The 14,270-nt window shown below is 43.1% G+C and overlaps 1 protein-coding gene across 3 annotated transcripts in view; it reads right to left on the bottom strand.

Moving 5' to 3' along the window:
* The window catches only part of LOC116848033 (CCR4-NOT transcription complex subunit 6-like), a 688,139-nt gene that overhangs the window by 220,782 nt on the left and 453,087 nt on the right, over window positions 1–14,270 (bottom strand). For all 3 annotated transcript variants that reach the window (XM_032823744.1, XM_032823743.1, XM_032823745.1), the window contains one exon: window positions 6,361–6,423. In XM_032823744.1, coding sequence (XP_032679635.1) covers window positions 6,361–6,423 — 63 coding nt within the window. The remainder of the gene's footprint in view (window positions 1–6,360; window positions 6,424–14,270) is intronic.

Here is a 14,270-nt window from a genome sequence, read left to right as displayed (position 1 = left end):
AGAATATGCAATGAAAAATGGGGTGTTCCATTTAAAAAAATTAATGTGACCTTGACCTGACCTTCGCTACGCAACCCAAGGTCAAACTGATGTGATCAGTAAATACATCTTTTTAAACACCACAACTTTTATCTGAAACATTTTTTTCTAAAATGCTTAGTTTTCGAGATATTTCACCGGTCCGGGACTTTTTGAACACCCTGTATATTAAGTAAGTCTGGAAGATTAAATTTCGAGCGATGAAATATAGCAGCACCGAGCAGAATCATGAACTTGTTCGGCTTATAAACGATAGTCCTTTCGTGATGAACTATCGGACACCTTTTAATGTACCAAACCACCCTCCGCCGCTGCATCTCTTAGCGGCCATTTTCTTAAAAGGTTTAAGATCCGAGTTAATGCATGGTGCATTACATTGGTAATCGATTTTTTGTAGGCTTTCCACGAAGCCCGCGAATCGCGCAGTCGCGCGCGGTTAAAGCCATCATACACAAAATTCCGTAAGAATTTAAAACGTAAGCGTAAGGAAATCGACCAATCCCAATCGGCTCTTCGTAATAATGGAGGGGTTACGAAGAGCCGAGTGCTCGATTGGGATTGGTCGATTTCTTTACGCTTACGTTTTAAGTTCTTACGGAATTTTGTGATGGCCTTTATTCCCTATTCAGCGGGTTCAGCGTTACGTTAATTACGTATTGCGGCGGTGAGTTAAATCGCGCGCTCGTTCCGCTTCGCGTACACATGCGGCATCAGGTATTGCGAACGTATTGCGAAAGAGAAAGAGAGAGAGAGAGAGAGAGAGACTCGCAATGGCGGCGGCATTCGCACGTCTAATTAAGTCGCGTTTGAGCCGCGAGATACATATATCGACTCCAAGCGCACTGCAGTTCGTAGATCAACGTCGGTGATCGCGCAGGAGAGCGAGAGAGGAGCGTCTAATTCGGTTCTAAGTGGGTGCATATAATCCGCGTAATGGAGCTCAGCCGCGTCTCTCGATTAGGATCCCGCGCAGATTATGAATAGACCGTCAGCAATCGCGTTGCGATAATTAGCGTTTTAGTAGGTGAGATGCGTCGAGAAGCGAGCCGATAATTCGCCGACCCGCGACGCATCGAGCGAGTGAGCGCGCGCGCGCGTGTGTGCAGGCGTGTGTGTATGCGAGCGAGCGACATATCGTGCATGATGCAACACGCGAAGACGAGATGTTAATTTATGTGAGCCAACTGTTAGTTGACGAACACTAAGCGGATTAGTATGCTGGACTCCCGCGACTATGCACTGAGAAAAATATCACTGTTCTGCTAAGAAAAACAATTGGTTATTTTTCTTTGCAGGTTATTTTTCTTCACAGGAAAAGAATTTGGTTGAATAAACAAATTTTTAATGAAGCATTCCGAAATGCTAATTTAGATTACCAGGATTCTCTGTTTCTCAATAAAAAATCTTAATATGATAGTCTACTAGAAGAAAGACTTTAATTATTCGACGACAGAAAATATTCGGAATTTTTCGAAAATCCAATTTTTTACTGAAATACTGTATAGATTTCTATGCACGAGAGAGGTCGTGTTAAGAAAAGAAATATAATCCAAACAACCATATTTATTTGAAATCATAGGGTTCGGGAACTTGTATCGTTAACTCGTACCGCCCAATTCTCCCGTTAGTAGCTTCGATGGTGAAACGGCTGCGCCGAGGATCATCCTGAATGAACTGCGAGCGGCGCTCAGAGACAGCATTATCCTGTCGGCAGAAGCCCGTTCTAGGCTCCCCAGTAGTCGCAGTAATGATTCAACTCGGGTTTAATTAGGCGCGGGACAGATGCCCGGGTACACACAGTCTGAGCGACGCCCTCGCGATGCCGCTTCCCCTTCGTCCTTCTTGTCCGCTGTGTCCTCTCGTCCTCCTCGTCGTCGTAGTCGTAGTCTACACGGCACTTCGATCGTTTGTCGAGCGCTCGTTAATTAATCGCTCGCCGCGCTCGAGAACAAACGAAGCGGGCCGAGCCGGCGAGCTCGAGCGGAAGGATAAACGAGGCTACTAAGTTATTCTATTGGAATAGCGGCAAAGATCCGTTTCTCTTGCTTTTCTTCCTCGCCTTTTTCTGTTCTTTTAGCGGCGTGTGAGTACACGCTTCACGATATTCGCGTAATCCGACCAACAACTTGACACTCACGATTTTCGCGCGGTCGAATGTGTGGTTTGGAGAAAAAAAGTTATCTACGCGTCTCCGACGATCGCGTTGTCAGTATAAAAGACCGGAAAAAATTGCCGCCATCCCTGTCGCCGGCACATGCGCGAAGAGAAGACTCGTTCTGCGAAATGGAACCGCGAGCTAATTCGCATCCGCGTCGACACGTTTTTCGTCGACGATGATGCTGTCACTAACAGCCGTCGCTCCGTGGCGGTGTAACACACGATGGCTTATTCGCGGAAGACGATCCAACCGCAAGGGGAAAAAATATGCGGGAATGAGCGACGCTTGAATCAAGTTTGCGTGAGTACCACTGAGATTTTTGAAAATAACACTTGTTATCGCCGTCGTGCTGTGAATCATGTCCGTAATTGATTTATGATGTCAAAAACAACAAAATACACACGTTGGAAATACTTGTAAAATACGTAGAAATAAAAAATATAAAACGATTTGCAAAAACGATCGAGCAGATGTGTTAAATAGTCAAAACATTTTCCTTTAGTTTTAACAAAGTCTTGGTTGCCAAGCAAATTATTTGACAGGAATGCGACTTTCTAACGAATTGACCGACAAAGTGTCAATTGATTTCGGGGAAACTGATCAAAATCTGACTGATATCGTTTGTTTGAGAGGGAGAAAAACAGAGAAAGAAAGAGAGAAAATGAAAGAGAGAGAAATATGAGTCGCGGGAGCGACGCACGCCACGCCATGGTAATGCAGTTTGCGTGCTTAATTGGCCGGAGATTAGCAGAAGTTTGGTTGGAATTGCGTGTTGCTATTATACACCATGGCGGCGGACCGACAGGAAGAAATCGACGCGGCACGCATCACGAAGCGTATGTAACCGCGCGCTTTATCCGAGATAAAGTTGTTCGGACTTTGGCTCGCCAAGCACGCAAGAGCCCCGTGTTTTCCGACGTTATAGTGTATAACTTTCTTGACCGATAACCGATAACCTGGATCTAGGCGAGTAAATCTTATTATGTGGAACTAAATGAAACTTCACCGTGAAGCTATTGAAAATGTGTCGAATTTCGAATTAGGAGAGAGAAAAGAGAGAGAGAGAGAGAGAGAGAGAGAGAGAGAGAGAGAGAGAGAGAGAGAGAGATGACGAAGATATATATACAGGGTGTCCCGAAGTCCCATGATGACCCTTGGTGAGAACGTAGAACGGATTGAGGTGAGCAAGAAAGTCCTGTGCCGTTTTGCGATATTCGCAATAGTTTTTGAGAAATTAATTATTTTGTCTCAACAAATCAGCGTACAGAAAGCGGCAGCGGAAAGAAAGATGCCTTCGGCCGACGTGCGACCGTGACACTCGCGAATCGTATCTCGCCGCATCCCTCCGCCCATAGCTACGAGACATAGCGAGTCTATGTCTCGTAGCTATGGGCGGAGGGATGCGGCGAGATACGATTCGCGAGTGTCACGGTCGCACGTCGGCCGAAGGCATCTTTCTTTCCGCTGCCGCTTTCTGTACGCTGATTTGTTGAGACAAAATAATTAATTTCTCAAAAACTATTGCGAATATCGCAAAACGGCACAGGACTTTCTTGCTCACCTCAATCCGTTCTACGTTCTCACCAAGGGTCATCATGGGACTTCGGGACACCCTGTATATATATATAAACAAGATTATAATTATATTTTGTCTAATAATATATAAATTTTAAATTCATGGGTTTGGAATTATTCGAAATTTTCTCTTTTTAAGTTACTTTCCAATCAAATTATACGATATTGTCTTCAAATATTTTCGATACTATCGTGCTCAGGCAAATGGGGAAGAGAACTGAATATTATTCCGCCATTTTTCCGATAGATTTTCCATATGCGATTTACGAAGCGATTAGAAACGATTCTCGGCTGCGAACGATGCGATACGCGACACCCTCGTGCGCTCGAAAGGAAATCATCCCTCTAAGGGGATATTTGTTATTCATTCGGGGTTAGCACGAGATAGTAATGTCTGCAGGTTTTGATTTCGCCTATGGTCGGCGAATATGTAGGGCGACTAACTTTACGGCGTATCGAGATTATATCCCATTTTATTAGGAGCTGTTGTTCGCAGCTGATACCGGAAAACTCACCGCTTTTCCGATATTGGTTCCCGATGCGAAATCCGGCTTCTCGCCTTCCCTCTAACGCTTCCCTCCCCCTTCGCACAATCGTATTTCCGCCCTCGCAATTTTTCGAACGTTCCCTTCCTTCTTTCTCGGATCGATCGTAGAATATAGTCGACGGGGATCGAAATCCGCGGGGAAAGCAGGATGTTAAAATCTTTCGATGAAAATCATGTACGAAGTAGAAAGGAGTTTCGCGAGTGTAAAGAAAAAGGAGCGAAACCACGAACATGGTATGATAAAGTTTGACGTATAAAATATGCCGGACGCGTCGGCAGAATGTAATCTTCGTCGTAACTGAAGTTTCTTTCTTTATAAGGCAGTCATATAGAAAAGTATCTATGGGTTCTAAGTGTGCCGCTATAATAAAGCACTTTGCACGCAGCTTGAAACAATTAGAACAGTCTATTGAACAGTCTTTTGAATAATCATGAAAACTAAACTTGTAATCAAATCAAATATAAAGGATAAAATAAATATGTTCGTGTGTTAAATATTAAGGAAGATATTTGAAATATTCGGTATTCTCTTTTTGAATGTCTTAATTTTACACAATGCACTGAGAGCCCTGTCGAGATTTATTTGCGCAAAAATTCTAAAGTTCTGAATTACTTTTGCGAAACGGAAATGAAGAGAGAAAGAGAGAGCGCGGTCTTGCCACGGATTTCGCTCTCGTCTTGTCGTGCGAATTATTTCGCGCGTTGCTCATTCGTCGGAGAAATTTTCGTTTTAGGTAAAATATCGCCGCGACGAGAATAGGCGGGAGTGAATAGGCGAAATAGCCCTTTAGTATGCGAGCACGTGCTATGCGAAAGACAAGCGATCGTAATTGCATCAATTAGAGAAGTCGAAAAGCGCCGGGAATACATAAATCGCGCGAAAGCGCGACTTTTCGCGGAGTATCTCCCACGAGTACGAAGTTAAAATGCGGCGAAAGATATATTAAGAGTACCACGGGGATAGAGTGCGAGTCATTCTTCGCACAAGTTAATTAAGTCGCGCCTTTCCGGCAGCGTGGCGATGGTGCAGAAGGTGGAGAAGAAGCACAGAGTGTCCAGAAACACGCCGAGTTTCATTCCGCGGCTCCAAGTTTTTAATTAGTCTCCGTTTTCCGCGCGCGGGTGTGAGAAGAGATCTCGGCGAATCGCGACGAAAGAGAGAATGCGATTTCTGCGTCGACATAATAAGCCAGGCAGTTTAACCCGCTAATTTCCCATTTAGCCAGTAACGAGAGATTATGCGTCGCGAATCGCTTTCACATAAAATCGAAACTTTTCATGATAGTTGACAAAGATTATAAAAAAGTGACTTATATGCTGCATACTCTAGCAGAAATTAAACCTTGTCGGTGTCTAATCGGTGTCTAATTTTTGTCTGATCAATACTAGTCAATATTGATTTGCTACCTAATTTTTTTTAACGTTAGTGATGGTTTAATAGCTACATTATATGTTTTAGACAGCGCCATCTACTCTATCATATTTGATATGTAATAGCTAGGCAACGGTTAGACCACAAATCCGATTCAATATTGCAGTGAACAATCAACCAGTAACGAATTAGTAACGAACTAAAAAATTTAATCTAACCTGCACTAGCTAGCTACTAGCTTTTGATCAGGTTGGATCAGGTTGGCTAGTTACATTTCTGCACGGATAATTTCCTATTCTGTACTGCGTACAGAACAGAGAAATTCGGGGCTTTATGTGCTAAATGTTTACGATAATTAAAACGGTATTCTGTTGAATATTCGTTAGTTAGATTATATACTGAAAAAGATACTCAAAAATTTATTTGCAGGATGTAAAGTTTATTTCTGTGAATGACCTTTATATCCCACAAATGAATTTCCAAATATTTTTTTATTATATCCGCATTTAATTAATTAAATTAATTATTTATTTATTTAACTAGTTACACTATTATTATTTATATAATAATTAATTGTAATATTAAAATATAGCAGAATAATATAATTAATATTATCCTATTATCGAGCAAAGTTGGAAACAAGCACACTTTCGATTAAAGTAAACATACCAACATTGCTATTCTCTCCTTGGCTGTATTCTGCACATAGAAAGTAACCGATGATGAAATTACCTGAAAAGAAGAAGAAAAAACGAAATTAATTAACGAATGAAAGAAGAATCGCAGAGGTTTTCGTTCGCAGTATAGATCCACGAGCGGCGTGGATAATAAATAACAAAAACCGTGTCGACGATTTCTTTGATTGTGTGGCGCGTAATAAAGGATTAAAACGTGCGAACGCGATACGGTAATATCGCGTTTATATCGACGCTTAACGCTCCAGGAGGTAGCGACAAAGCTGAAAAATCGTCGCAGGGTTTTCATGATTCCCAGCCAATTAAAATGGCTTTTTATCGACCTCCAGGCGACATGGCGAACTCAAAGGAACCCTAGTAGACCAAAAGAGAGAGAAACAGAGACAGAGAATAGAGACAGAGAGCAGAGACACAGAGCAGAGACAGAAAGCAGAGACAGAGCAGAGACAGAGACAAAGAACAGAGACAGAGATCAGAGACTTGATGACAATAAAAATCCCTGTGCGCAATTCCGCTTCTTCTAATAAATCTGTTATTTGATATTTATTTCATTGAATTTCGGCTTATCGATTATGAAAACGTGTTTAAGTAACGCAAACATTACATGGAAAAAAAATTCGACCCGATTATCTTACCGACACTTTGTAAATTGAGCTCTTATGATCCCCGACTCTTATATTGTGACGTAATTTGCTAAACTGCAATTTTTTGCTTTCGATAATCTATCGGCAAATCGGGAGAGGAAGTCGCGAAGAGGACTGTAAGATAAAAAAAATTTCAAGATTAAGAACTCTCCAGAGTTATAGGAGCCTCCCACTTTAATATTGAAAAGTAGCTCCTCCCGATTCTCTCGGACAGTTAGCTCCGTCACGGTCTGAAACCAGATTAGGCTGCTGCAGCCCGCGTTTGTCCCTGCCATTGTTCACCGGGGATCCCCGCGGCGGCGGGTAGGAACAGCGTATCGCTCCCGTGAAGCGGATGGCCCGACGGCGAAGTGGAGGAAGAGGACGAAGAGCCAGAGGGCTGGGGGAAGTGGTAGAAGAGAGAACAGGACACGAGAGAACGGAGGAGAGTCAGTAACACTGCTCGCGCTGGAACTTTAATGGCGAAGTTGTCCGCGACTGTCTCCGTGATAAGTTCATAATGCGGCAGCCTCGCGACTGCCATTGATAACCGGCGTGGCGTAAACTTCGCCAACGACTGCGCATCCAGCCGCAGAGAGGAACGGCGAGGAGGGGACAGAGAGAGAGAGAGAGAGAGAGAGAGAGAGAGAGAGAGAGGGCCGAGAGGTCGAGAGAAGAAGACAGGAAGAGAGAAGAGAGGAGAGAATCGCGGCACTTCGAGCCTAATAGGTTTCGCAGTTGCAGACTATCGACTAACGCGCTCGACTAACTTTTCGGCGTCAGTTTCTCGCGCGGCCCGATCTTGCGACAGGCCGACGACGTTGACTGACGTCGCTTCTTCGTGTTCCTCTCTCTCTCTGTCTCTGTCTCTGTCTCTCTCTCTCTCTCTCTCTCTCTCTCTCTCTCTCTCTCTCTCTCTTCGCCGTCGAGACATCGCAGGCATCTGTTCACTCGACGACTTGTACCGGATCGCTGACAGTTCGAGCGAAAACGAAAGGTGGAGGTATTCTGGAGAGATGAGGGTGACGAGTTCGCCGCGATAGTTCTAGGGTGTATTCTCTTTCAGATCTGTAATGTGCCTTTTGCTCTCTATTTTTCGTTCTCTGCCTTTTTCTGGTTGAAGACTTAAAATTTAAGTCAGAGAAAAATTAAAAAAAAGAAACAGAAAGCATAAAGATCAGGTTTAAGAAATGAAGGGGAACGTATTGCAGTATTTATGTAGTATAGCATTTCGACATATATATTTACATGTTATGGTGATTACAAAAAGAAAGTGGGAGATGTTTAACAATTGCTTATAATATTTTGTAACTTGGTAGGGAAGATTTGCAATTTTTCATCTTGCAAAAATCGACCCTTTTCGGGAACGGAGCCTCGCCAGTTGGGAGCTTAACTCGCAAAAATCAGGGAAAATACCCGACGCGATTTTCCCTTTTTCTCCCTCTCTCTTTTTTTCTTTCTTTCCTTTTTTTCTTTCTTTTTTTCCTTTTTTTTGCGAATCCGCGTTTGTTTGAACGTACGCCAGCTTAATTTGCAGCGGACGATTCAAACGCGTTCCGGTGAGCCCTCCAATTAGCAAGACTTTTGCTAGGCAATCGAGTCAGCGTTTCGGAGGGAGTTTCAGAATTCGAGACTTTGATCAGAACGTCGTCCAATAAAGGATTTCGCGTCTCGATCCTGCTAGTATATATGAGCGCGTGTTTCTAGGCGGAAATATTCATGAGATTTCTGCAGCGAAAAATTCTGGCGCTTATAGAGAGAATTAGGATGGACGAGAGAAGAGAGATCATGATAATCGAATCGTGTTTTCCGCTCGTGTACATCAAGCTTCTCGTCCGATACAGCTCGATCGATTCTGTAATCCCCGAACGAGACGTCCGGCAACGATACTTGTCAAATCTTCTTGGGCAAACTTTTCGGCCGTGCTGTTCGCCGAGAACGTGACGTTGCAAGCTTGATTCGAGAGGAGAAGTCTCCTGAATGGCGAGTTTTATCGACCGATAACAAGAGATATCGCGAAAGCGAAAGGTGGTAGATGCGTCACCCATGCGTTCGCTCTAAGGTTAACTCGGAAAGCTGAAATATGAGCGTATCCCAAACGTTTAATAACGTATTTAGTTTAATAACATTAGCAACACTAATATCATTGTCTCAGAGAGATCTTAGTAGCTTTCAGTTTCTATTTTACAAGTAAACCTATCCAAAAGTTACACTCCTATTTCTTTCTAATTTAGCACAAATGTAGAAGCACAAAAAATATTTAAGTTATATTTTTTTATTTTGGCCTACTTTGAGATTCACGGGCAATTTATAGCTTTTTAATGTTCTCACCCCTATCATCAACAAGTACAACAAAAATGCATAAGAAATAAAATTGAATACAAGATATAGTTAAATAATCTTTCTTTAGCTGAGATTTCAGCCGAAATATTTCGAATCTGTGTTAAATTAGTCAAAACTGGTTCGACCGAACTGAGAGAAATCGGCAAATTTTAATTAAAATTTTAACAAAATGGGCATAGCTGAGACACGAACCATTTCTTTAGCCGAGATTCCAACTGAAATATTTCAAATCTGTGCTAAATTAGTCAAAAATGGTTCGAATCTCGGCCAAACCGAGAAATTATTTGTATAAATATTTTTTTTTTATTTTTTACATGTTTTGTTTAAATATTTTATTATTTATACAAATAATTTTACACATTTGACTTCATATTCATAATCAGCAAACCAAAAACGCCTATATCTTGTATTCAACTTTATTTCTTATGCATTTTTGTTACACTTGTTTATGATAGGAGTGAGAACATTAAAAAACTATAAACTGCCCGTGAAACTCAAAGTGAATCAAAATGAAAAAATATGGCCTAGTTATTTTTTGTACTTCTACATTTGTGCTAAATTAGAAAGAAATCGGAGTGTAACTTTTGGATAAATATACTTGTTAGTTCTATCTAGTTCTCTCTTTCTCTCTCTCTTTCTCTCTCTCTCTACTCGTTGCTTAATAATGAGTTTAATAATAGCGAGAGCGAGAGCGATGAGCTCGAACGGTGTTACAGCTCGGTATGGTCTTCGCAACATCTGCGGAGTCGGACACGAAGTAGCATCTCTTCTCCACCTTCCCATCGCCGGTAGCCTCGCGATAAGCGCGACATGCTTTATCCTTCCTTGCCCTTCCCCTCGCCCTATCGTTCCTGCGCGGTGGTTCCTGCCGCAAATCGATTCTCATCGCGGAATCGCGCTCATCGGACAAGGAGTCCATAAACGTGACTAATAACCTCGCGTCCTTTTCTGCGTCGCGTTTTCGCTGTTATATTGAAGACATGTACGCTCACCGAGGCTCGTTCGCGTCTTTGAGATGCGCGCTCGTAATATATGCGATATGGAAACGAACTTGCTCCGCAAAGGACAGGACAAAGGAAGAGCAGACGACTTTATCGCGCGGTGTCGCGATATCACCGTACTTGATGCGAGAAAGCGCGCAGAGGTGAATGAGGGTGTGTATACACCCGGGTGTTTCGGTAATGGGCATGGGTTCGCCAAACAAAGCGGCGTTCGTCCACTTGAAAAATGAACAGTTGCCTTCCCCTCCCTTCCAGTCTCTCACTCGAAGCGCATTATTCTTCGTTATGCAATAATTCTTTTTTTTTAACTAATTCTCCATTAAAATGAAATTTATTCGCTTGAATTTGTTCCACTTTGCAAAATAAAACGATCCTTCGCCAGGTTCTCCCTCACTCAGGATATTTAATTTTTTATTTCTGCCTCCTTTTTTGTTCTATTAATATCGGACTGAAACGATTTATCCGTTTGAATTTTATTCTACTCGAAAAAGGATCTTCCAAGTTTCATTCCCTGCGGATGTCTCTTTTTGTCCCTATCTTTTTCATATTAATATTCTGTCAAAATAACTTAACCTCTCCCTTCTTTCTATTTCTCTTTCTCTTTCGTTTCCGCATGTATTATTCTTTTTTATTTGATCTTCGTGCTCGCTTTCTCCATTTAATCCCAATGCTGTTACGGCTTAGTTACGAACCCTGGTGGTTTCGCCCGGAAACCACCGCCGTGACGTTCTCGTTGGAGCGAAACCACCCTGGGCCGAGCTAGTATTTCAAAACGATGATTTCGGGGAGTTGAAACACCGTTTCGGTTCGCGCGCGCGCGCACACGGAGGGTTAAGTTACAACGGCGTGTACCATCGTGCGTCGACGTGGCGCGGCGCGGAATCCGGAGTGCGATTTAATCGAGTGGGCTCGCGCGTAAAGCGATACGGATGACGCGAGGGTGAAAAAAATGCGGTTTCGTACACAAAGGATTTTATCGCGCGCATGCAACGAACCGCGAAAACTGCCAATAATTCAAACACGGGGTTATTTACCGGAAAACGTTAAATGCAAATCGGTTTACTCCGGTCGGTTATCGGTTTACTGTGTCGAAGAATCTATCATCCTGGAAATGTATCGCCGATTTCTGAACGCCCTACATATATCTCGTTATGTATCCTGTGTGAACGACATCAGTGTACACGTTCGCGCTATGAACGCAATCAAATATGTCGCGTAAATGTAAATGAATGCATATACAAGTGTAAAAGTGAATATTTTTTCTTTAATTTTTTTCACGTGAACGCAAAAATAAATAAATTATTGTACATGTCGGCGTGATGATTATTTCATCTCTTCCTTTCTCCTTTTTCTTTTTTTTTCCACGCGCACACGGAATTTCGCCGCTGAAGCGTGACGAGAGTTTTCGTCGGGCTTTTCGGAAAGGCGATTTTCCACGGACCGCGCTTTCACGTCGCTTATCCGGGAATCGCAACAATGACGCGTCAGGTTCTCCACGGGGATGGAGCGCGTTCGTAATGTCAGGCGGCCGCACAACGGGCTCGTTCATTCGAGCATCGCGATCCATCACGCGCACGTCACTTGGAAATTTTAATGCCCGTCGTTGGATCTTCATCCGACATCGGGGTAGCGGGGCTGGTGGATGTAGTAACAGTCGACGGTCCAAAGAACAACCTTTTTACCAGCCGCTCGCTCATTCATATAACGCGAGAACACGCAAAGGAGATGTCCGAGTTTCGTCCGCGCTTCTACGTTTCTTCAGGAGGAAATGACGAAATAGCACACATCTCTCTCTTTCTCTCTCTCTTTCTTTCTACGCGGGTACGTTGAAAGCTTTCGGCGAAACGTCACCGCGTGATTCAAAGAGAGAAAGTTGAAGTGCACTACCCACACCGAGCACATTTCGCGATTTCGCGCAGCGAGAATACGACGCGCGAAACGCAGCGATAAAACGTGGATAAAACGAAGGGTGCAATACAATGGCGAGAATGATTCTCCGTTTGGAGGACACGTTGTCCGCGGGTTAATACAAATTAACGTACGAGCACGCCACGAAGGTATTAATCTTTCGCATAACTTTTGCGGCACTGCTGCTACAAAAGGCGCCAATTGTACGCCCGGCATGACTGGCTCGGTGTGGTATGCGCGCGTTAAGAGCAAAGCCTGGAATTAGGTTGCATCACCATTAATTAGGCGCTTACAAAGAGCAGCCGATTACGGTACACGTTACGGCGGCTTTATACAGCTTTCTTAACGCTGATTTAGAGCGTGCCCGCGAGTGCTGAGCTTTGTGCGAATTTCTATCCCTACGCGGGTTCGCCGAAATTAATATCGACGCGTTCCGCACCGCAACGCCGTAACCGCATTCCCCCGCGAATGGAAGAGACTCCCTTCCTCTTTGTCTCAGGAAGATGCCTGTGCGTCGAATTTATCTCAAATTTATTTCGAAAGAAATCGAAGTTGCGCGGCTTTATTTCTGCGCTCAAGGGGAACGATAAGACGTGAGAAATTCAGGAAAGTAACATTTCACGCAATCTCGTCTTTCTTGTCGGTCGAAACTTTAAAACATTGTATAACTTTGTCCTTGTTGCAAAATAGGCATCTTATGTTTGTGTCTACTTATTCTACGATTTATTCCACAGCTTCCAAGAAAATATCCGCGAACGCACAGCCTCGGCGGAATGTTCAGTAAATTTTGTCGTTAACTCGTCTCACATAACACACAGGCAGATTATAATCCGGTAGCAGTCGATTATCCGCGCTCGATGTCCTCGATCGTCGACGAGGATCCACGTGTTCCTGGGTTCGTGTTTGCTCGCCCGGGGACTATTTCGAGTCGGCGGCACTCGAGTTGGCGCTCGCTCACGACAGCATAAACGTACGTGCGCCGGATACATACGGCGTGTGCACCGAATGTGTCAGTCCCAACGAGGAGGTATAAACCCGCGCGCAGTCGTCTGGCTCGTTTTCGCCAACCCAGCTCTCCGTATAATCCGCGACTGTCGCGCGTACGTTAATCTCACGCTTTGATGTTTTGTGAGCCGTTTTCGCGAGCGAAGTCACGCCGCGCGAAAACTCGAGGAACGTCCACATGTTTGCGGCCAGAAAGTGGAAGTGGATCTTTAAAGAGACGCTCCGTTAATCGTTTCAGGCAGTATATGTCGCGAGAATAGAGTTTTATTATCATTCCTTCTTTTGCCGCGATTAAATCATACAATCTAAGTGCACATGAGATATTTCTGCCTATGGCGAATCGACTCGTTTGCGACTTTTTTGCACGGAGAAAAATAATTTTGCTCCTTTAGCAAAATCGTCGTTGCTACTGCATATTCGTGACATCAAAAAAATTTAGTTGACGTAACTGATTTTACAAATTATTCGTTATCAGAGCAGAAGTAGTTTCGTTGCCAGGATAGAAAAAATTTATTGAGTATATTTGTCCTAAGAATCACTTTATTTTACTATTGATGCAAAATAACGTATTCTTAGCAAATTTATTTGTTATCGGAGCAAAACTGCAACTGTTTATATAAATCTATCATGATTCTTATAACAAAATAATTTGTAGATTCAACAAATTATATCCAGCAAATAGTACTCTTAACAAATCTTTTTGCTGTCCATATAATAACGAAAAGATTTAGCTAGACCAGCAGAAAATTTGCTGGGCCAGCAAATTATTTTTCTCCGTGTGGGGTTCTCTTAAGGAGGAAGTGTTTGGTAATGTCAGAACCAACAGAAAAATATTGTATTTTGAACGTCTCATCTAGTCTCATACTCGATAAGAATCGTATTTATTTATGCTATTCCACGTGTGCATTTGTTAATTATAGAAAAAGAGGGAGGGGGAGAGAGAGAGAGAGAGAGAAAGAGAGAGAGAGAGAGAGAGAGAGAGAGAGAGAGAGAGAGAGAGAGAG

Source organism: Odontomachus brunneus, unplaced genomic scaffold (assembly GCF_010583005.1).
Source record: "Odontomachus brunneus isolate Ranch 3 - 2012 unplaced genomic scaffold, Obru_v1 Obru_scaffold_087, whole genome shotgun sequence".
NCBI classification, from domain to species: Eukaryota; Metazoa; Arthropoda; class Insecta; order Hymenoptera; family Formicidae; genus Odontomachus; species Odontomachus brunneus.
This window is presented reverse-complemented; position numbering and strand designations above follow the sequence as displayed.